The following is a 21531-nucleotide window of genomic DNA, read 5'->3' on the forward strand; positions in this document are numbered from 1 at the left end:
GTTGAGATCCCAAATTCATAGCATCAGCGTAAAGCTAATACTATGAAATACAGGGGGCTTCTCCCTGCCCACAATATCAAAACATCTTCTATTTATTTATTTTGAGATATTTATTGTGAATGGGAGAGAGAGAGAGAGAGATGAGAGTCCCACTGTCTTAAGTCAGCCATTGCTTGGGAAGGCATTGTCTACATTCCCCCATACTCCATTCCACTTCTCATCAGTTCTTTTGATTCTTTATATTTCAGTCACAATCTTGAAAGGTGATTATCATATGGTATTTTACCAAGCTGTTGTGGGTTGACTTTACATTGGATGTTGGGAACTAGATTGAGACCAAATTTCATTTGTGACGTGTAAGATTTGATCCTGTAAGGTCTGCCTGTGTAATAATACCCACCCTGCCTCCTTGGTTTGATCTTAGATATGAAAGCTTGGGAGTATAATACATTTGTCTGGTTTATTTCTACTTGAACAGTGTGGCTCAAATGTGTGAAAGGAGGAGTGCTCTTATTGTGTGTGACCAGTGCGTAATCCAGGTGTGCAGATTTAGAGTTTGCATGGGCACCTTTGCAAATGCATATTACTGTACATACAACCTAGGTATGTGGAAAATGTTCACATTCTTTTAAAATATGAGCCTTTATTTTACATCGTGAAATATATGAATAGGAGTGAAAATGATTAAAGTCTTTTTCCTGACATAACTGCTCATTCTTCTGTTTTTATTATTCTGCCATGTTTCATATCTTCTAATTTTACTTTTACTGAAGGAAAGATTACCGTACAAAGCTTTCACGACAGAATACCATACTTGATAATGCTACCAAATTTGTCCTTCTGTTGCTTGGTGACAGTTGTGCTGCGTGTACATCACTGCATCGTTTCCTTTGTTGCTATTGTCAAAGAGCATATGGAAGGACTTAGTTTACTCTAACTTGTGCTGCATTGTTCTCTTGTGCCTGTTTATGATCTCTTTTACTTTGCAGTATGTTCATGAATGTTAATGTTATAAAATATGAACAAACAACTGAAGATCAAAGACAAAGGTGATCAGTGAGAGTCTTCAAGATGATAACTTTGTAAATTTCTAATCTGGAAATTAGTACTTTTTTGGACTGAGAGGTCTGAGACTAGGTTCATGTGGGCTGAAGTAGAAAACAGGGAAAATTAATTAGACCTATCAATTAAAGCATAAGTATGCCAAGGTTTTTTCATGTACACTTTGAAAGACAGTAGAATAGCATTGTAGTGTCAAAAGTGTATCTACATAGATTATATGACTTTTTTTCAAATGTTTAGTAAGAAAAAATAAACATCAGGAGATTTCATTTTCCAGGTTATGTTCTTTCAAAAAAAGGGGAAAGTTTAAAGGGAATGGTTGCAGCTAGAAGCATTGCATTAGCCATGAAAGTGCCAAAATGAATGCACTATGTCAGGTCTGACAACCTGTCATAAAGAGTGAACAAAATATTCTTGTCCAAGGAATGAGCTGTATTCTAAAGGTTTCTCCCTGAAATATAACCAGTGTATAGGATTGACAAGATCTTCAATTGATGTAAGTCAGCATATCTCCATTGACTTAAGTGATTTTCACCAACTGAGTGTCTGACCCTTTTTCTGTATCTATTCACCATTTGTTAATTTATTAATTTCTCTGACTAATAAGCATTCTGCTAAACCAGCCACGCCGAATATCCTTCAAACTATGAGGAGTGTAACAAATTAATAATGTCACGGTGGTCATTAATGTTGATAGTCTAAGGATTTATATTAATGAACATACTTGCTATTTATGTATCAATGTTAAATTTATTAATGTTTAATTGTTACAATCTGTTTGGAGCCAATTTTCATTACTTCACTCGCATGTAAATGTGCGATATTCATGACAGCTATAAATACAAGTAAATTTGTTACTTTAAATAAAAAGAGAAGTTTAATTCACAAAGGGAAAGTGTTTTATTAGATACTAATTCTTCGTGTGTGTGTGTGTGTTTGTGTGTTTGTATGTATAGATGCATAGTGTATTTCCTTAACTAATCTCATACTCTTTAAAAATATTTGGCAAAACATTTTAATGAGAAAGGTGAATATTATTCCCATTTTACAGTTGAGGAAACTAATGCTCAGAGAGATTAAATGAGTTATTCAAGGTCACACAGTGAGTTAGAACAAAGCTATCTTAATTATTCAAACCACTATTGAGTGCTTTTTAATTCTTTTTCATTGATTAGATCTCAGATATTGGAAACATTTACACCATTTAAGAATATTATTTTATTTCAATTTTGGAGATGAGATTTACTAATGAGGCATAAATATTTGTATGCTACTGAAGTGTTGAGCCAAGCTTAAAACATTTTGTTTGAGCTAGAACAACACTTTTAGAAATTACGGTAATGCATATATCGCACATATGCCACAGATGAGACAAACGTTGGCATTTTAGTATGTCCCAGGAATCCTTTTGGACCCTCATAGTAGAACCCTTCCTTGAAGACCAGCAGGGATATAATGAATTTCTAAGATACATACCCCACCCCAAGCACAAATTCAAAATAAAGTTTTCCTAAACAAGTCTGTAGTGTCGTCTTCCTCATGCCCTGCCTCTGCTGACACTCACTCAAAACGTACCTCTTAATGCCAGTATCTCTTCACCTTGCTGTCAGATGTGTGTCTTGTGGCTCTTCCCCTCTCCAAGTCTGTGTATGTCTGCTTCTCTCCGCAGTTCTAGTGGCGTCTGTGCACACTGAAGACTAGTAAAACAGGTCAGTCAGTGGAGTTGAGGGATCAGGGGTCAGGTGGAGAAAATAGGCAGGTGAACAATTTCAAAGAAGCCACCAGCAGCTGTGTGCACTTCCTGACAGGAATGGGAATCGCCTGCAGTGAAGATGGGGATTTGGTTGCTGTTGTCCCCACAGACCCTTTGTTCTCCCTTCTGGTGCCCCTAATTTTCCACTTCGTCCTTCCACATAGGCCAAACTGAAGGCTTTTTGTGTATGTATGTACATATGTGCATATTGTAGAAAGCCATCCTGTCTTACCCCACAAAGTGGCCAGAGACAACTGCTACTCATGCTCTCCCTCCCTGGGATGTTCTTAAGTCAGTATAGCTCTGCACTGCCCTCTTTTTGGGCTGGGGCTTGAATGCCACAATTAGTCATAGAATCAGGGTCTGCTCTAAGGCAGTGGCTCTCAATCTTTCCAGATTACTGTATCCTTTTCAGGAGTCTGATTTGTCTTGAGTACCCCTAGTTTCACCTCACTTAAAAAGCTACTTGCTTACAAAATCAGACATAAAAATACAAAAGTATCACAGCATAGTGTTACTGAAAAACTGCTTACTTTCTCATTTTTACCATATAATTATAAAATAAATCAATTGGAATATAAATATTGTACTTACATTTCAGGGTATAGTTTATAAAGCAGTATAAACAAGACATTGTCCATATGAAATTTTAGTTTGTACTGACTTGGCTAGTGCTTTTTATGTAGCCTGTTGTAAAGCTAGGCAAATATCTAAATGAGCTGATGTACTCCCTGGAAGACTTCTGCATACCCCTGGCTGAGAACCACTGATCTAAGGGACTGGCTCTCCACAGAGCAGTAGCCCCCACCAGTCCTCCTTGCCCCTACCCAGTTTCTTTTGGAGTGCCTCGTGAACTCCTTGAGCACAACTGAGGCAAATTTATACCCATGAAGATTTAGGTTCTTTTCATCCTGTTCTGAAGGTTTCTATTCTATGTACCTGGAGCTATGCACAGCCAGAATCCAGAAGATTTCACAGCATCCCAGACCTCTGCTGTTGATTCAGAATATTGTGGGTATCAATTAAAATGAAACCCTATTCTCAGGGGGTAAAATTGCAAATATGTAAAGATAGACATGATGTTTCATATAATACAACATCTGTGAGTTACACATCTCAGACTCACAGCTACTAATGGTAATTCCCCTCCATTGACCTCCAAACTTTCAGGTTCTTATAAATGTCCAGATGAAGAGACTCTGATGAGGGAAATCTCTGTACGGAACTCCTTATGGAGCTCTTCCCCAATAATTACATCATGGAATAGTCCACATGGTCTGGTCTGCAAACCTGGCATATCCCTAGGTAAATATGGAAGGCCAGGGCCATCTGTCTGGACTTCCCCGCTGTTTTACTCTGTCTCCTTGTTGTCCCCCAAACTGAAGTAGCAATACTCCACTGAAGCTATGCTACTAAGTTCCTCCTGGGAGCAGCCATGACTGGAGGAAGAGGTCTTCAAAGAAAAGATAAAACTTCTGCAGGCTGTATTCACTTTTCAGGTGGATATATGGCCAGATGGACGACTGTGTGTTCCACAGTTCCCAGCTACTCATTCCTATGAATAGACATTGGAACCATGAGGGCTCTATAGCATCTGCAGGAATGATGCCACACAAGCAGTTGACCAATCTCCTTCTATGCTGCGGGGGGAAGATACGCATCAGATGTTTAGAGGTTCTCCTTAGACGTATGGACCTAGTTTTGCCAGAACCATTGATTTCAGTAGGAGTAATGCTGGAATAAAGGCAAAATGAAAACTGAGGCCCTCAAGATGAGACTAATTAACCACTGGAACAATTTACACCAAGGGTCTTGGTGGATTCGCCATCACAGGCAATTTTTAAATCAAGCTTGGATGTTTGTCTAAAAGATATGGACTCTGAGTTATTTTGGGAAAGCTCTAGGGCCTGTGTTATACAAGAGTAGTAAGACTAGGTGATCACCATGGTCCCTTCTGATCTTCTTTACATCTATGAGATTTCACTCTAAAAATCTATAGTGTGAATAACATGTCTTCCCAACATTACACAACTACAAGTACATTCTGTTAGGTTTTCTTTATTTTTTTTTAGTTCAAGAATTACACACTAGCCAACATTATTCTTATATATTTACATGCTGAAACTGGCTGCAATAAGTTTAAATTCAAGAAAATATCTCTTATGTGCTACTCATTTACAATCATCATTTTACTACCTCATTTATCCCAGAGGTTAGCAGTCCTTTTGAGAAAGACATGAAGATCTGATGCAATGATATCCACTAGTAGTTTGCATTTTCTAGCCATTGGAAAATGTGCATTATGTGCATATAAGAAAGGCTACAAGGTCATTAGTAAGGCTGATGATTACTACATTATGAAGTAAATAGTACTAAGTAAAAAATAGATAAATCAGAACTGTGCAAAGACAGTACTAACAGAACCATTTAAACACCCATGCAAATAAAAATGAGAAGGAAGTCAAATCATAGTCAGCTTGTTAGAATTACTTATGTTACAAATGTCCATACGATCTTTAACTCAATCCGTACGATGGACCATAAACAATAAAGCCTGGTGAATATTTGTCAAAATGGCAGTAACAGTGCAAACATACAAAATGTTTATCAAATTGGAATAGATGACCTCATGGCTGAGAGAAACATTAAAAAAAATAGTATGACAGTATAGCTAAGATTTCCAACATTTCATAGTCACTGTCAAAGCATTTACTAAAAAAAAAAAAAAAAATCATTTGATACATATAAATGTGTGTCTTGCATATACTTGCAGAGATGATCTATTTCAATTTAGAATTAATTCATGGATATTTAAAGAGTTGTTATTTTTACAAAGTAGAATAGGGCAGTGGTTTTGATTAACATTCCATTTGCTCCTTAAAAATTTTGACAAAGTTCCTAGTGCATTTTGTTAAACTTTACCTTTGGTGTTAAGCAGTGACTTATTAGTTTTCCCTTTTTAAACAATTTCTGGAGTGAAGGTTCTTTGGCTTTGGGGGACTATGCTAGCTAATGACGGTCAAACATGTTTTTATTTTAAAGTCTACTAATATATAGCATAAGAGAGACCGATTTCAGGAACAGATGCAGTAGACAGGCTTTCTGTAGTGAAATCATTATGGACTGGATCCTCCATTACACTAAAATCCCCTTACTGAAGTGGCCAGAGTGGTGTAAAAGGGACTCTCTGTAAATGAGAATCAGGTCCTACCATCTTAAAGTTGATCTGAGTACTGAGTGCTGAACTACAATCTTCTGTTGCTTTAATTTTTGAACCATACAAAAATAACCGGTTATGCAAGCAGTAACATTGTTGCAATGACTATTTTACACTACAGTACTTTCCTTGAATTTTTGTATTAAAACTCGTATCTCAAATCCAAATCTGTTTATGCAAAAGGGTGTTTAAATTACTCTGCTAGAGCACTGCAATTATTGTACTTAGTAAAAAAAAAAAAGTCACTAAACAATTACTGTATCTATTGACTGCTCATTTACAGCTTATTTAGTTATTTACATAATTTTAGGACACATTAACCTAAACCATAAATAGAATCAGCTTTTTGCCTTACCATAAAGTACAAATTAGAAGTTAAAAATGTTTAAGAAATCTGATAATATTTACACAAGTTCAGCTTAAATCATGGTTGCTCACATTATATGTTCTATATACACATAGCAAAATGTTATGATCACTACTATTGTAATATTGTACCCTGGCCATCCCCTGCCCTAGGTTATTTTTTCTATAAATATTTAATATTTTTGCTTTTTTTTCTTCTTGGTATCAATAGGACTTTTTGTTATTGAAAAGTTACTAGTGGACAGTGTTGTTATTAAAAAAAAAGAAGAAATAGGCAAGCAATGTGAGGACTAGACTAATTTCAGATGCGAGGAGGTACAGTATATCATAAATGTCAAACTGTGCAATGCTTCATAAGAATTATATGCATTGATCTGCTGATATAGAAATGCCCAGTTACCCTGTATAGTAAGATTTTCTTAATACATTAATTTGTTTTCTCAAAAAATTATTCATACTCTGGGTGATGGTAGAAACAAAACTGTTATTAGCTTATTCCTTTAACACACCAACATATGAATATGTGTATTTATATAATGTGTATATAAACACATATGCATATATAGATATATATATAAATATATTTGTCTATATACACATACACTTGGATAATGTTTAACATTTTTTTACTTCTCTTATGTTAAGTACTGTGTTAATTATGGAATTGGAACACGGTTTAATATTTATAGTAAAAGTTATCTGACCTTTAATTTTAATGCACACTTTGCCTAAAATGAACAGAATTTTTTCCCTAGGTATAAGACCATCCCTCACTTTCTTTATGCATTGTGCTTTTGTACCTGGCAGATTTTATGTCCTCTGTATTAGAGTGTAAAAACTCTCTGAAGTATTCTGTAACATACTATTTAAGACTCTGGTTCTCTGTCCCACCCCCGGGAATGATAAAGGAAATATTCAGAATGACATTGCTTGAGTCTTTCTCCCAGTCATTAAACTGCAATAGGATAGAAACGTAACATTCCTTATGCAAACACAGAAATATGCTGCATGAGTTTTCAGTTCTGAAAATGTATATCATACTTACTAGCAGTCATATACAGTTTATATTTACATATTGATCTCAAATATATCATTAATTAAAACTGTGCCATATTATAGTCATAATTTTCCCATGAATTTCACAAAGATGAAAAACACCTTAATTGCTGGCTGTTCTGTATAATGAAATAACAACATGTGTATTTCTAATTATATTACAAACATTATATAAATTATAATGTTAATATTTTAGTTAGTGGATCTAACAACAGTGAACAGGAGTGGAAAGATTTGGAGTATTCTTTTTAGGTAAATTCTAAGGTAAAAGCTAGTCTGGTTGGTCTAATTTACTCAGAGGGTAGTACACATGATAAAAAGCACAGCCGTTGTATGCTGGCGTAATTTATCACTTTTGTCATAAATGTCCCAAGAAGAGGAGGTAATGACTCACACTCCCTTGGTTCTGGTTCTTCCATACCAGGGTCTTGTCAGTTCTCCTCCCCTACACTACCCCCACCTCCCACCCTTTTCACATCACAGTGTTTAGCTTTAGTACAAAATTATACCAATCCATATTTGGAAGGATCTTCCAAAAATTTTTGTACATGACCTTAGTAGCCAAAAGGAAATTAAAGTGCTCCTTCCTCCTATTGATACATCCTTCCCAGTGACACCTGAGCAGAAACCAGACATTTTCTTTTACCCAACAAATAGCAACATTGGAGAGTATTATGGCTTGTAATATAACTTCAGATAAATTAATATGCAGTACTAGGATCTGATCTCCCTGGTTTTGACTACAGCTGACCTGCTAAACCAATGCAGAGAGTAAACATACTCTCTATTAGGTTTTATATTTGAGGCATATCTACCATGTGTGTGCACTGTGCTCCCTGTATTTAAATTATGCTTCTGTGAAACACAAGTGTTAAAGGCTCTTAGTGCATTGAATGAAGACTGTGAGTATAAGACAGCATTAGGTTATCACAAAGGGTGCCATATATAAAAAATAGACTTCTAAGATTGTTACCAATTTGTGGTGTGGAACCTTTCCCGAGAAGTTAGGATGAGTTTGCATGCATGATTCATAGAAGTTCAAACTTCAAATGCATCTACAAAAGCACATTGTTCTGGTTTGTGAAATGCACTGCGAACTCATGTGTGAACGCCATGGAAAGGCTAATCACATAGTCAAAAGCTTGAATATATGCAGTTCAGGGTTTGACCATTGAGGCAGTACTGAGTACCCACAATTCCCCTAAAAAAGAGAGTTGGGGTACTCAGTGCATCTAATTTTCAGGTTCTTTTCCAATAACATTCAAAGCTGTTTTTTCTCTCTTTCTGAAGCAGAAGCCCATGGTAATGTGGCAGAGAAGTAAAAAATAATGGTGTAAACTCGGCCTATTAATTCTCAAAGCTGTTTTCCTCTAATCATTTGTCTCCCCTAAGCCCCCTCCACAGAAATTTCCACGAGCTACTACTTTTTTAAAGGAAAGAGAAAAAAATCTGCTTTTTATGAAAAACGTTAAGGAATCATTCTTAAAAGGACTGGCAATTGAATCCTTAAATAGGGAAAACATAGCTGTAAATTTTCCTCAACTATATCAGAAATACTATTATTCAGAGCATGCTGGAATTTGTGGTTCTTTTAAGAAATGTGTATATAGCTGAGAGGTAGCATAGTTAAAACAGGATGTGGCTGCTGCTCTCATAACCATTTTTCGTCGAACAGTAGACCGAATAATTCTGTAGAAGTCATTAGAAGTTGGTGCTTTTTCCTTACCACAGTTGTCAATTTTTATTTTTCATTAAATAAGCACATTTTCTACCTTGCCTTGTCCTTTAGGAATAGTTCTCCTATAAAAAAAATAAAATTACATGGAAGGAAAAACAAGAGGATACTATTTTTTTTTAAATAAAAAACTCCCATAATTTCTAAGGCAAAATTGACTTCTGCCAGTTTTTAAAGGAAGCCATTAGACCTTATAAAGCAGGGAATACTGAAAAGCTTAGTTAATCACTTAAAGGCATGCCTACCAAATCATTCCCTTTATAATATCTTATTAAATTAAAAAAAAACAATGCATGGCATTGTCTAGTCCGGCTGGAGAAAATATCCTATCCGTAAATTTTCTATTGAAGTTATAAAACTGGAGACTTTCTGAAATCTGAATTCTTCAAACAGCTAAGATATTAATTCCTGTAACTGTCTGCTCTCTCAATAACTCTCTTTAAATTGGATGCTAGATGCTAAATATAAAAGCATTCTCAGGTGAAAAGCACGGAAGCCTACAAACCTGAAAGAAAATTCCATATGAATCTTTTGGACTAATACAGGGACTATGACTGACAACATTCATTTGTACAATATAATTCTAGCCTTCCTTTTCTCTGGGGCGCAATCTTGAATGGTTGCCACTTGTATCCCTTTTTCTATCCTAAAAGAGCAGGGCACCAATGGTTTCCATTAGCCACCTGTAAAGTTATTATTTGGCCAATCAACATTTGGCACTTTGGACAAATGACTCCATCTCCCAGGAACTGAGCATATCAACATGTCCACCATTTAGGCCATGACAGGTTGGTCCATCTCTAAATCTGATTTCCACATTCCCCCACATATCAAAAGTACAATGAATTGTGACTATGACCTTAGGCCAACTTTTTAAAATCCAAACCAAAACTAGTGTTACTTGCTTAAGTTTCTGTGCAAACTCCTGACCCGCTCATAATATCAGTCAAAGGTTTAGTCTTTCAATAAAAAATAGCAATTACCTGACTACTGCTCAGAAATCGTTGACCATCATCATCATGGTGAGATGATAGGCACTACTTATTTTCAAGTTTACACACTTAGAAGGTAATGTATATGTTTCATAAGCATGATAGCATCTTAGTACACTCTTTAATCAAGTATAGATGCATGTGTACTTGATGTGCAATTTCACAAAGAAATGGCTCATTCTGTTGTTAAAACTCAAACATGTCTCCCAAATTTCCCTTTTTTATAGTTTAAGGTTTAAACTCAGATATGAGTGTTGAAAAAAAATGACTGAATGGAATTTTGCCTTCACTCTTCATATATACCCACATTTTTAAAAGGGGGAACCAGTTTCTACTGTAACTAAGAATGTGTTTATGACTTAGCAGAAGCAACCAAAACATTATAAAACAGACCGTAGAGTGGGCCAGCAACTAAGGTGTTTTAAAGTAACTTTTGTCCTGAATAGAATTTTTCTAAGTCCCACTTTTGGCTGTACAACCAAATTGAAGAGAAATCCAGTTCTTGCTTTCTGTGTGGCTTTGTTTTTTAGTTCACATAGTAAAGCCAATAGACAATATTGAAGAAGGAAAAAACAACAGGGAAGAATATGCGTGACCATCGATCTATGGCATTTACATCAGTCAAGTCAGGGATGTTAATTTTCAGTTGAGAGGCACGTCTCCGTAGCCTACTTTTCTTTTGTGCCACATGTCGCTCCAGGGCATTGCGACCAAAGCTGTGTCTGGGCAAGCCAGCTTTCCGGTACTGGATGCTTGAAGTATCATAGGCCAGCATAGTGCTTCTAGGGTCCCCAAGCCCCATAACAGCCTCGGAGGCGGCCATCTCATTTTTAATTTCAAGTGTGCTCAACAAAATGTTTTCATGTGGATCCATCTGTAAGATATAAGAAGGCAGCTTTAGCATGGGGGAAAGAAAAGCCCAATCAGTTGTAAACTGAGACCACACTGACAAAGGTTGGACCTAACAATATCAATCCACTGGATGCCTATCTAAAAAACTTCTACTCCTGTCCTTTAAATACAACCATTACCGTTTTTACTGTCATTCTTTTGTAAATGGTAAGAGTAATAAGGCCTGTCCTGTACATCTGAACAGATTATATTTGCTGGATCCCAGATTTTGTGAGCAGAGGAAATACACAGTTATGACCCAGAGTCAGTGGCCATATCCTAATCTCACATACCTAGCACAAACCTCCATTCATCTTGAAAAAGTATGGTACTGCCCTTGTGCACACATATCTGGGTTTAATATAGTGCTAGGAGTTTTTGTTTTGTTTTGTTTTGTTTTCTACTTCCACGAAATGCAGCCTCTGTTTTAGCAAAACCTCCAAATGTGCACAACATAGGTGAATTCAGTACTGCTATACATGAATGCTGGAGCATGCCTATGAGGATAAAGCAAACATGATTTCCTCCCCCAAGATATTCAGCAGTTTTGTAAGAAGATCATATAAGAAATCTTGAAATTCTAACACAACTACTGGCTACTAGGAGAGAAAATACAGACATACTCTATGTTATACCTATAGGCAGTGTCCACTCTCCAATGCTTATGAAGATCATGCACAGTGCATGTTGGGTCATACCATCAGATCATAGCACTGGCAATAACACAGGGCTGAATTTTAGAGGCAAGAAAAAATGCATTTATTTCGGAGTGTAATCACATTAAATGTAATTGCACATTTGTTTCAAATGCGGTTACTAACTTTTAAAAAAAATTAATAACTCAAACAAGGCTATTCAATTAAAAAAGTATTCAGTGAAAAAAGCATTAATGCAATGTTATGATTAAAAGCCTGAGTACTCAAAAGTCAGGGCATTCAAAGATATGGGACTAAATTCTACTCTAGTTTAAATCAGGAGTGCAACAGTGGACCTTAATACTTTTCCATTTAAAAAAAAAAATACATAAGCTTACCTAAATACCTGTACTTTTCCCTGCAATTCCCCATGTAGTTATCATAAGAAATATTTTGAATTATGGAAATACTGAGGTTAACTAACGGAAAATATTAGATAATTAATTAGGACAAATTATGAGTTACAAGCTCCTTTGAAAGTTTCTTTTTCCATATTGTCTAATCCAGATATGAGGAGTGAAAATCTGGCCCTACTGAAATCAATGGGAGATTTGTCATTCACCCCAATAGGGCCAGGATTTCACTCAAGAGGTTTAACAAAGGTCAGGCCTATTACTTTGGCTTTAAAAGGAAGATAGACAGCTGTACATTGATAAGATCTACCATAAGAATGACTTTGGTTTAACCAAATTTGGCCACAGCTGAAGTGCTTTGAGACTGAACTGAATCTGAACAGTTTATCTACCCTCTGGCTCGCACTGATATCAGCCCACAAGGTGTTCTTTAAAGAACATTATAGAATATACTTTGTTTGAAAATACAAACACAGGAAAAGTTTTATTATAGTCAAATAGACTTGGAACTAGACATGCTACAGTAAGCAGCTAAGAACTTTTCTCCACTTAACTATCTATTTCTTTTGCACTGCATCTTGTATGGCTGCTGTTGATATGTCATTAAGATCACTGAAATGTTAGCGTGCACCTAGCAAATATGGCAGCAGAGCAAGCTGCTGCATATACCTGATATATATATATGTGTATATAGGCAGCAGATAGTGGATTAGTATCACTAAACAGAAAGGAAGTAGGTGCGAGAATATATTTTGTTTTAGAGCCTTTATTTATTTAAAATTCTAAACTAGTCTCTGGGGATAGGGGTCTTCTTCTGCACATATCACGTTTGTCTAACAACATGAAAGCTGGAGAGGAGGTTTTGCAAAACCTCAACAACTTTTCTGAAGGAAAATGGAAGTAACCCCGAATACAGTAAATTAGTGTTGGGCGAACCTCCAAATGGTTGACTGCTCAGATAAGCACACAAAAGTTCACATGCGTCTCCAGAACTAATCTGACCTTCCCACACCTGGAACATTTGTTTGAACATCTCACAAGAATAGTATTTTTCACGGTATTTCAGATCTTTCACTTCCAATCCAGGAAGCATAGAGGGATGTGAAAACGAAAAACAATGAAAAAAAATCAACCTAACTTTTGAACCTCAAAAAAGGTTCACTGTGAGATTAGAGTGAGGAGTGCCATTTGAACTTACCAGGTTCGCCCAGCCCTAAATAAAATGTACAGGTATTTTTGTTACTAAATTGATGTTTGAGATAGAATGATAATGAATCATGTTTACTGTACACAGCAGGATCCCAAAGCGCTTTACGATCTTTAGAAAGAAGAATCACTTCACAAGCCAGTGAAATGCAATCACCTGTCAGGTGAAATGTGGTGACTGTCTATCAGTGCAGAACAACACACTTTATTTTAATACAGGAAATGAAGAATGCTGTAGCCAATCGAAACTATAGGGTGGGTGGGTGGTGGTGGGAAGGTCAAATAAGCAGAACATAATTACACAAATTGAAATTTGGCCAGGAGGCGTGGGGTTGTGGGGTATCTACTCTTACAAAAAGTGCCATGGGATCTTTAATGACCATAAATGGTCAGGACCTCAATTTTAAGTCTCTAAGGATAAAAACATTTAAAAAACAATGAAAGATACCTTTGTTGAATACATTTCTGGACAATGATATGTGCCAATTATTCTTCTGTCCTGTAAGTTAATAAAATCAAGACCAGTTTCCTTAGAGATAAGGTAGCTGTTATCTTTCAGTAAAAATTAATGCACTATAGGGTATTAATAGGATATGCATTTTTAATTAAAGGTACAGGGCCCTCTAAGCCAACAACCAGCATAAGTATATTCTGGCTTTAGAGATGCTATTACTGCCTTGGCCCTGCCACTGTAGGTAACAAATTAGTGATGTAAATGTATTTTTTCCGAGTGGTCATTCTGACCCAGGAAGATATGATGATATGAAAAGAATCATAGAAATTATTTTTGGGGGGAAGTGGGCATACAAGTGGTTTCAAAGGTGGTAGGAGAAGGTTAAAAAAATCTTTTGGTGCTGAATGGTTGTTCAACCATACAACAGGACTCCTTATGGTGAACAACAGAGTTCAAACATAATGGAGAAATTCCCAGGGGAGGAGGAAGGGAAGAAGGGAGGATGGGAATATGATGAAAAAAGTAGCAATAAGAACTATGGAAATAAAAGGTGAATTCAGAAGTGGAAAAGTGGTGCCTAGAGCACAGCACACATGCAAGAGTTTTCATCACCAGTCTAATAAGGAGGATGGCAAAATAAATGGCCTAAATGGTATTCATAGGTCCAGGTTGATGTGAGGAAAAAAATGACCCTGGAGCCCTATAAGAGGGTTGCTGATCTTTTCTGATGGCCTCCCAAACAAAAGAAATACACAGAGAAGAGTGTTTAAATGTTACCATTGTATGTTCTCCCTGCTATACAGAAACTCCAAAATGATGGCTATCTAAAGGAATTCCTGTTACACTTATTAATCATCCAATGTACAATATCTTAAATGTACAACTTCTAAACTTATATACACATGAGAATGAATGTAGGAGGATTCACTTCCACAAACAATCACTCTTCTCTCTAGATGCTGGTAGGGAATCAGTATCTTGGTTTCGGAGTATTATCTCCTGCTGTGTTCAACATTTATTCAGAAGGTATATTTGTAATGGATAACTTAGCTATTCAAAACACATAATATCACTGACATCTTTACTTTCTGGTATTTAAACAAAATTCTTGTTTAATCTATATAGTATAGATACTTGCAGATATTGATTGCTCATTTTAAACACAGAGTGGTACAGAAGAAATGTATAAGAAAGACATGATGGCTGGTATTTCTGTGAAATCTGGGTGAAACAAGAACATAGGTGAGAAATGCATAGAAATAATTCACAATTTCATTAGGTTATGGTTCAATGGTTAACCCCTGCCATATTTGCCAAAGCAAAATTGGTCCACTCTGCCAGGACAGAAAAAGCAAAATTACCTAATTTGTTCAGAAGCTTAAACTGTACTATTGGGCCTCATCATTTACATGTACTGTGAGCAAATAACTTAGAATCAACTCTCTAGACTGGAATTGAAGGAAACATGCCTTGGAAAGGCTCACATACGTGAAATGCCAAAGGACATAAAATAATCCCTCTAGAAAGAAAAACTACTTGACTCTTATCTACAGGAATTGCACTGGCTATAAGGGATAAGGTTTGTAAGAAGGAACGGAGACACTATGGAGGAAGTCTCTGTATACGCTATTGGGGAAGTTTCTGTATTAGTCTCTCTAATTTCACTCTAGAAAATATTCAAAAAATGTAATGGTTTACAAATGGCAGCCCAACTATATGTAGCTGTTCTGGAGTGGTAAATGTGTTACTAAAACTAAACATGTATGCACTTCAAAATGCATGGTCAATATTTCAAAATCTCCAAAAATGGAACTGTGCCACTAAACATGCACATGTGCTTTTGTGCCTCCATAGAAGAAAGAGGGATTTACTTTCAGAGCTGTAGGAATTGTTCAGAAAGAAACCTGACACAAAGCAAAGCTCACATGGATTCAGATTTTGTAGCAACTTGAAATGTGAGTGAAGTTCACAGACTCTGCAGTTAACCTGAGGTGAGTTGTGAGCAAACATGGGCTGAGTTATGATTTCAGGTGACTTTGATTTCAGGCCAAGGTCGAAATTCAACAAAACTCTGCAGAGTCCTTCAGGTTCTTGGGTTTATCTAAACCCTAAAACTCAAAGTAAATCAAGGGAGTTTAACTCACACAGATAGGAAACTTAGAAAACAAACTGAAAAAAAAAAACAATGTGAACCAAGACTGCTGAGCTTTACACATCTCTAATTACTTGCAACAAAATTCCCAGGGCCTAATTTCACCCTCAGATGTGTGTTGCTTTTCTGGATTTCAGTGGGAGCTGTGAATGTATACATCTGAGAGCATAATCTGTCATAAATGCTTCAGTATCCTGAACATACAAAATGGCCATGCACCAGAAACAAAAAAACGTATATGGTTTTTAATATCCACTGTACATTCACAGCATTCCAGGACGTGAGGACTTTTATTCTGCAACAGTTATGCAGCACAGAAGAGGAAAAGGGGGAATCTTTGGGCATGACAATGGGGGTTAAAAAAAAAATTCAGCAAACTCCACAGCATCCACAGTCCGGACCTGTCTCTATGTTCCCTCAGGGTTTGAGCCAAAGCCCACTGAGGTCCATGTAAATACTCATTAATTTCAAAGGATTTTGAATCAAAAGCTGAATTTGCTCCATGGCTTACAATGTGGAGGACACTGTTGGGAAAGGCCAGAAATGTGATTCTTGGTCTCCTTATATCCAGTCTTGGTCCCTCAACTCTAGTTTACAGCAGCCATTTTGTAATACCAGTTATCCTTACCTATTTCCAGGAGCAAATGGACACAGGCACCTGAACCAGCCAGTGGAGAGAAGGATGAGGAGCAGTCTCTATAGAAACAATTTCTCCCTCTCTACTTTTAGACAAGGAAAGTTTAGCCCTACCTTATCCCCTAGCAAAATGGGAGGGACTAGGAATAAACAAAACCTTTAAATTGTGTATTCAATTTCCATTTCCTTATAGCAACTTTAGTTGACTGTAACCCGCAACTAAGTCCCTGAATCAGGGAACCATCCCAATTCAGGATAGCACTGAAGCAGATGCTTAATTTTAATGGGTCTTAAGCACATTCTTAAAGTTAAGCATAGACTTAAGTGCTTTCCTGAATCGGGGCTTAAAATATTACATTAATATTAAGCTCCTCACCCCTAAATCTACAGTAGTAATGTCTGTAATAGTTGTTAGCTATTATGAATCCTCAGGGGAAGGAAGAAGGATTCATTAGGAGAAGGAAGGAATTTTACAAGACAAAGCAGGTAAGACAACACAGGAATGAACTGATATATAGGAAAACAATAGTGAATGTATTTCAGCTATCCCAAAGGAATAAGCTTACACACACATAACAAACAGACCTTTTTTATCTCTGTAATGATATCTGGCAAGTTAAATACCCGTTATTACCAGAAACACATTATTTAAGCTACACTGCAATTTAGAAACCTAAAAAAAAAAAAAAAAAAAAGTAAAAGTATGCCTTTGAAAAATGTAATTGAACTTCATTGATTGTATTTAAGGCAATCACCACCTCTTTAAAAAATCTGAGTGGAGACAAAAAGGGACATCTGTAAAAATATGACATCACAAACCACTATAATTGAAGTGGAAACAAACATTTCATTCTAACCTGTACTAGTTGTAGCTTAAAGCAAACAAAAAAACTGTGAACCAAATTTGCTCAAATGTGCATACAGCATAAACATTTTTTTCATGATTGGAAACTAATCTGAAGGTTCTGAAATTTAAAATTGGACCTGTCTGAACTATCTGATTTTTTTTTAAATGGGACACTTTTTGTGTCCTAGGGGAGGGAGGAAACAAACCTTTTCCTGAAGTAATATATAAGGAAGTTTTTTAGTAGAGCTGACTGAAAATTTGAAAATTTCAAAATAATGTACATTTTCAGTAAAACTATAAAAATTTAAAAATTTTGAGAAATGTAGGAAGTAGTGAAGATAAGGGATTTTAAATCCTTTACTAGGCCATTCATCTGTTCACTGGATGCTCTCCCTATGGAGTACCTGCACTGGACATCCACCCCACACTTACAAATTAAGTTGTGACATATAGCCTACCACCTTTTCTTCTTATCAGAAAAGGTCCTTCCTGACACCCACTGTGGGGAAGGCAAAAAACCTCACTCCACAGAGGCCAATCTGGTGGTTAAGGAAAAATTCCTTCCCAGCCCCTCTAAAAAGGAGTGACTAGCACAATGCCCACAGCAGGTCCTAACCCAACCTGATATTAGCCACCTCTCAGGGAAGGGAGGGGGGCTTCCGCCTTGCCTGCTGCGTGGAAAAGGGGCTTCCAACGCCATGGGCTTGCACCTTTATGCCTTCCGACTTCAGATTCCTAGGGGGTGAGTTAGCGCCACAAATCTGACCACTGCTCACCTTTTGCAGCAGTTTGACCCTCTTTCCCCCCTCCGCCATAAAGCACTGCTGCCTTCCTTCGGGAAGCCCAGACAAAGTTCCCCCCACTTCAGGTGTGGTGCGGTCATTCTCACTCTTTTTGGGAGGTCATTATCACACATCTTATTCTAATCACATTTACATATGTTTACCTTTTGGGAGGATCATACAAAACTGCTTTTGTTGCGAGGGAAATCTTTGCAGTTCATTTTAAAGTAGCAGATTAACGGAACACAACGTTACTCTAGATAATAATTTAAGAGCAAGAAATGTATTTCCTTTAAAAAGAAATGAATTATAATTGATAATGTAAGCCTGGGGAGGAGGGGCTGAGCAACATTTCAGATGATGATTAGCTGTGTGGGTTATGACCTAACTAAGACAGAAACAAGCTGACGAACAGGAAGCATGTGCAAAAATGTGTCATGTATGTTTTCAGTATCTTAAAGACATTTGTTTTGTCTTGCATATGAAAATGTTTCTGTACATAAGGCAAAACTCTCACAGACTTGCTCTCAGTAGCATCTACGGGAGTGGGATCTTAATATTAATTAAGCTTATGAAGTACCTCAACATAAGGAACATGCATCAAAAGCCACTATAGAAAGAGCGCCAAATGGCTTATCTCCAAACATTTATAACATCAAATTCTCTATTGCAGCTCTTTGAATGTTTTCTGAAAAGCCAACTATGCTGGAAATATTGATTGTTAACTGGTGGTAGCAATTTGAAAAGACAGACACACAGATCTTACGCCATCATTTGGAAATAGTTGTGTTTTTGATACACAAGCTAGACAGTCAATATAATGCTGATAAGTTTTGGCATATCTAGACCATTTTCAAAACAAACTGCTGTAAAATGTAGACAAATTATTTTTCCTCCATGAAGCCAAGTCAAATATATGAAGCCTTATGTGGCAAGCACTCAGGCACCTGGAGATGTTTAATCACAACTTGGAAGATAAGAAACTGGAGAGAAGATTGCATGGCATGTTCCATTCATCTTCATACGATATAATTACTTGGATGCAGGTTTAACTTCAGGATTTTGGAGAGTGTCAGAATTATGATTCTTTGGTGCTCTACTCAAAGCTTAAGGGAGGCACAGGTGTCACTGGACTTAAGAAGCAGTGGCAAAGACTGTGAATAAGAAATGTGGTGACATTTCTCTTGACTACAACATGGCCAGAATTTCATTCAGGATTATTATGGAGTATTATTTGCAAATTTCTAGCCAAAGGAAAATGTTTATATTTTTGAAGGTTATCTTCACAACAAAGGGGCTAGAAATGTATTTGTAAACACAAATGAAAGAAAATGAGTAAAGAAGTGATTTCAAGGTCTGAAAAATTGGCTGTGGGCTTCACTGATTGTTTGGCATCATTAAAATTAGCAGTGCTCTGTTGTAAAGTAATTAGAAAAGCTCCTCTATCATTTAATTTGTTAGAATTAGAACAATAATGTGTGGCTTACTTGTACCTTGATATTCTAGTTTTAGGGCATGTTTGGGGGAATATCCAAGTACATTATATAATTAGATTTATACGTACACTCATTCTACAGTTGGTAAAGAAAGGGAATACATTGTTTTGCCCCTTTTTGCCATTTTCACTTGGAAATTTGATTTTTTTTATGTCCAGATTAGCTATAACACACACACACACACTAATGTATATAGCCACTCTGTAAATTCCAGAAACTTCAAATTATCAACAAAAAATAGGGTGGGAAAAATTATTTTTGGTGGAAATTTTCTTCTGTTTATTTACCAGCTCTTGTGTGTATGTGCATGTCTATATTGTATATCTATAAATGACAATGTATTGAAAACATCTGCTTGCATGCACACACGCGCACGCACACACATACAGAGCACGTGTAACATAGGACTCTATAGCAACATCTTCACTCCAGGTATTTTAAGAACATATTGGGTTTAATCCCAGCAAATCAAACAAAAATGTTATGTCTTGGAAAAAAGTGTAAAATGACTAACAGTTTATTAGGCAACTGTCACACTCAATTATTATATACAGGGGTGTCAATATTTTCAGGTCGCAACTGACCAAACACACGAGTTATTCAGGTCATCCCAAATGAGTGCTGATAAAATTGTTATGCCACATCACACTATATATTTGGTATATATCATGTTACAACAACCTATTTTACAAGTGTTTTTTAAATTATTTGGCTTTTGGAATTTTCTTTTGTAGCCCTCTGGCTGTAAAGCCATGTGCTTTAGTTACCATGAGTCCTAGTCTACAGGGCTCAGAGGGAGCCATGCTGCCACGCTTAAAAGTTCTACACCTCTATTGTCTGATATTTCAGAACTTTATGGAGCAAGAAGCAAGGAAAATTCTCTCATTTCTAAAGGTAATGTTTCCTGCTTCTAGCCCTGCAGGAACCTGAGATAATGGAGGAGTGAATGGTCAGAGGGTGGGTCAGAAATAATGTTACCCGGAAAAATAGCTTTTCTGTAGTTTCCCCCAGTGGAGACTGAAGGCAGCTGTGGCTGTGAAGTCTCTGGCAGTTAAGGAGCTGAAGTCCATTTTGGGGTCAGAGCCAGTGTGGGAGTAAAGGGCCTTTGTGTGGAGGGACTCTGGACCCATCAGGTTTGTGAGTAGGCCCCTCCATATTTACTGGGAGAGAGGAAGGTAAAGCATATTCCTTCTGCTTCCATTCTGACTGCATGTTGCAAGGTAATCTCCTTGAAGAAATCCTTATGGATATATCAGTGAAAAAAGTCACATCCAGTGACTTTTCAAGGCAGATGGTAGGGATTGAGCAGAGACTGAGGATGATCTGGCCCTTTGTGTTTCAATATAACAAGTAACCTTAATCAGGGCTGGCTCCAGGCATGAGCCCAGCAAGCAGGTGTTTGGGGTGGCCAAGGGGAAGGGACGGCACGTCGGGCTGTTCGGCGGCAATTCAGCGGCGGGTCCCTCTCGGAGGGAAGCACCTGCCGCTGAATTCCCGCCGAAGAAGAAAGCGGCGCAGTGGAGCTGCCGCTGGAATGCTGCTGATCGCAATTGCGATCGTGGCTTTTTTTTTCCCCCCGCCGTTTGGGGCGGCAAAAACCCTGGAGCTGGTCCTGACCTTAATGCTGCATTAATGTAGTTGTTTGTCCTGTTTCAGACTGAGGCTGATTTCAGGATAATATATTTAAAACTGGAAAGTAAGAAATAAAGGAGAAATAAAATAAAGAGTTAAAAAAAATAACTTTTCAGCCTACTCTCGCTCTAGCCTGGGGACTCTCACTCAGGAACCTGCTTCCAGTTTTTTTCTGTCCATTTAAAGAATTCTGTGTGAGCCAACAA

At 37.0% G+C, this 21531-nt stretch overlaps 1 protein-coding gene across 5 annotated transcripts in view; it reads right to left on the reverse strand.

The window, feature by feature from the left end:
• Nucleotides 1–4857: 4857 nt before the first annotated feature.
• GABRB2 (gamma-aminobutyric acid type A receptor subunit beta2) overlaps nucleotides 4858–21531 on the reverse strand; it is a 284019-nt gene continuing 267345 nt past the window's right edge. For 3 of the 5 annotated variants that reach the window (XM_054037999.1, XM_054038001.1, XM_054038003.1), the window contains 2 exons: nucleotides 13775–13825; nucleotides 4858–11055 (listed from right to left, as the gene is read on the reverse strand). In XM_054037999.1, the coding sequence (XP_053893974.1) occupies nucleotides 10708–11055; nucleotides 13775–13825 (399 nt within the window). In that variant the 3' untranslated portion in view covers nucleotides 4858–10707. The remainder of the gene's footprint in view (nucleotides 11056–13774; nucleotides 13826–21531) is intronic. The other 2 variants (XM_054038002.1, XM_054038004.1) reach the window with 1 other exon arrangement.

Source organism: Malaclemys terrapin, chromosome 8 (assembly GCF_027887155.1).
Source record: "Malaclemys terrapin pileata isolate rMalTer1 chromosome 8, rMalTer1.hap1, whole genome shotgun sequence".
Classification (NCBI taxonomy): domain Eukaryota; kingdom Metazoa; phylum Chordata; order Testudines; family Emydidae; genus Malaclemys; species Malaclemys terrapin.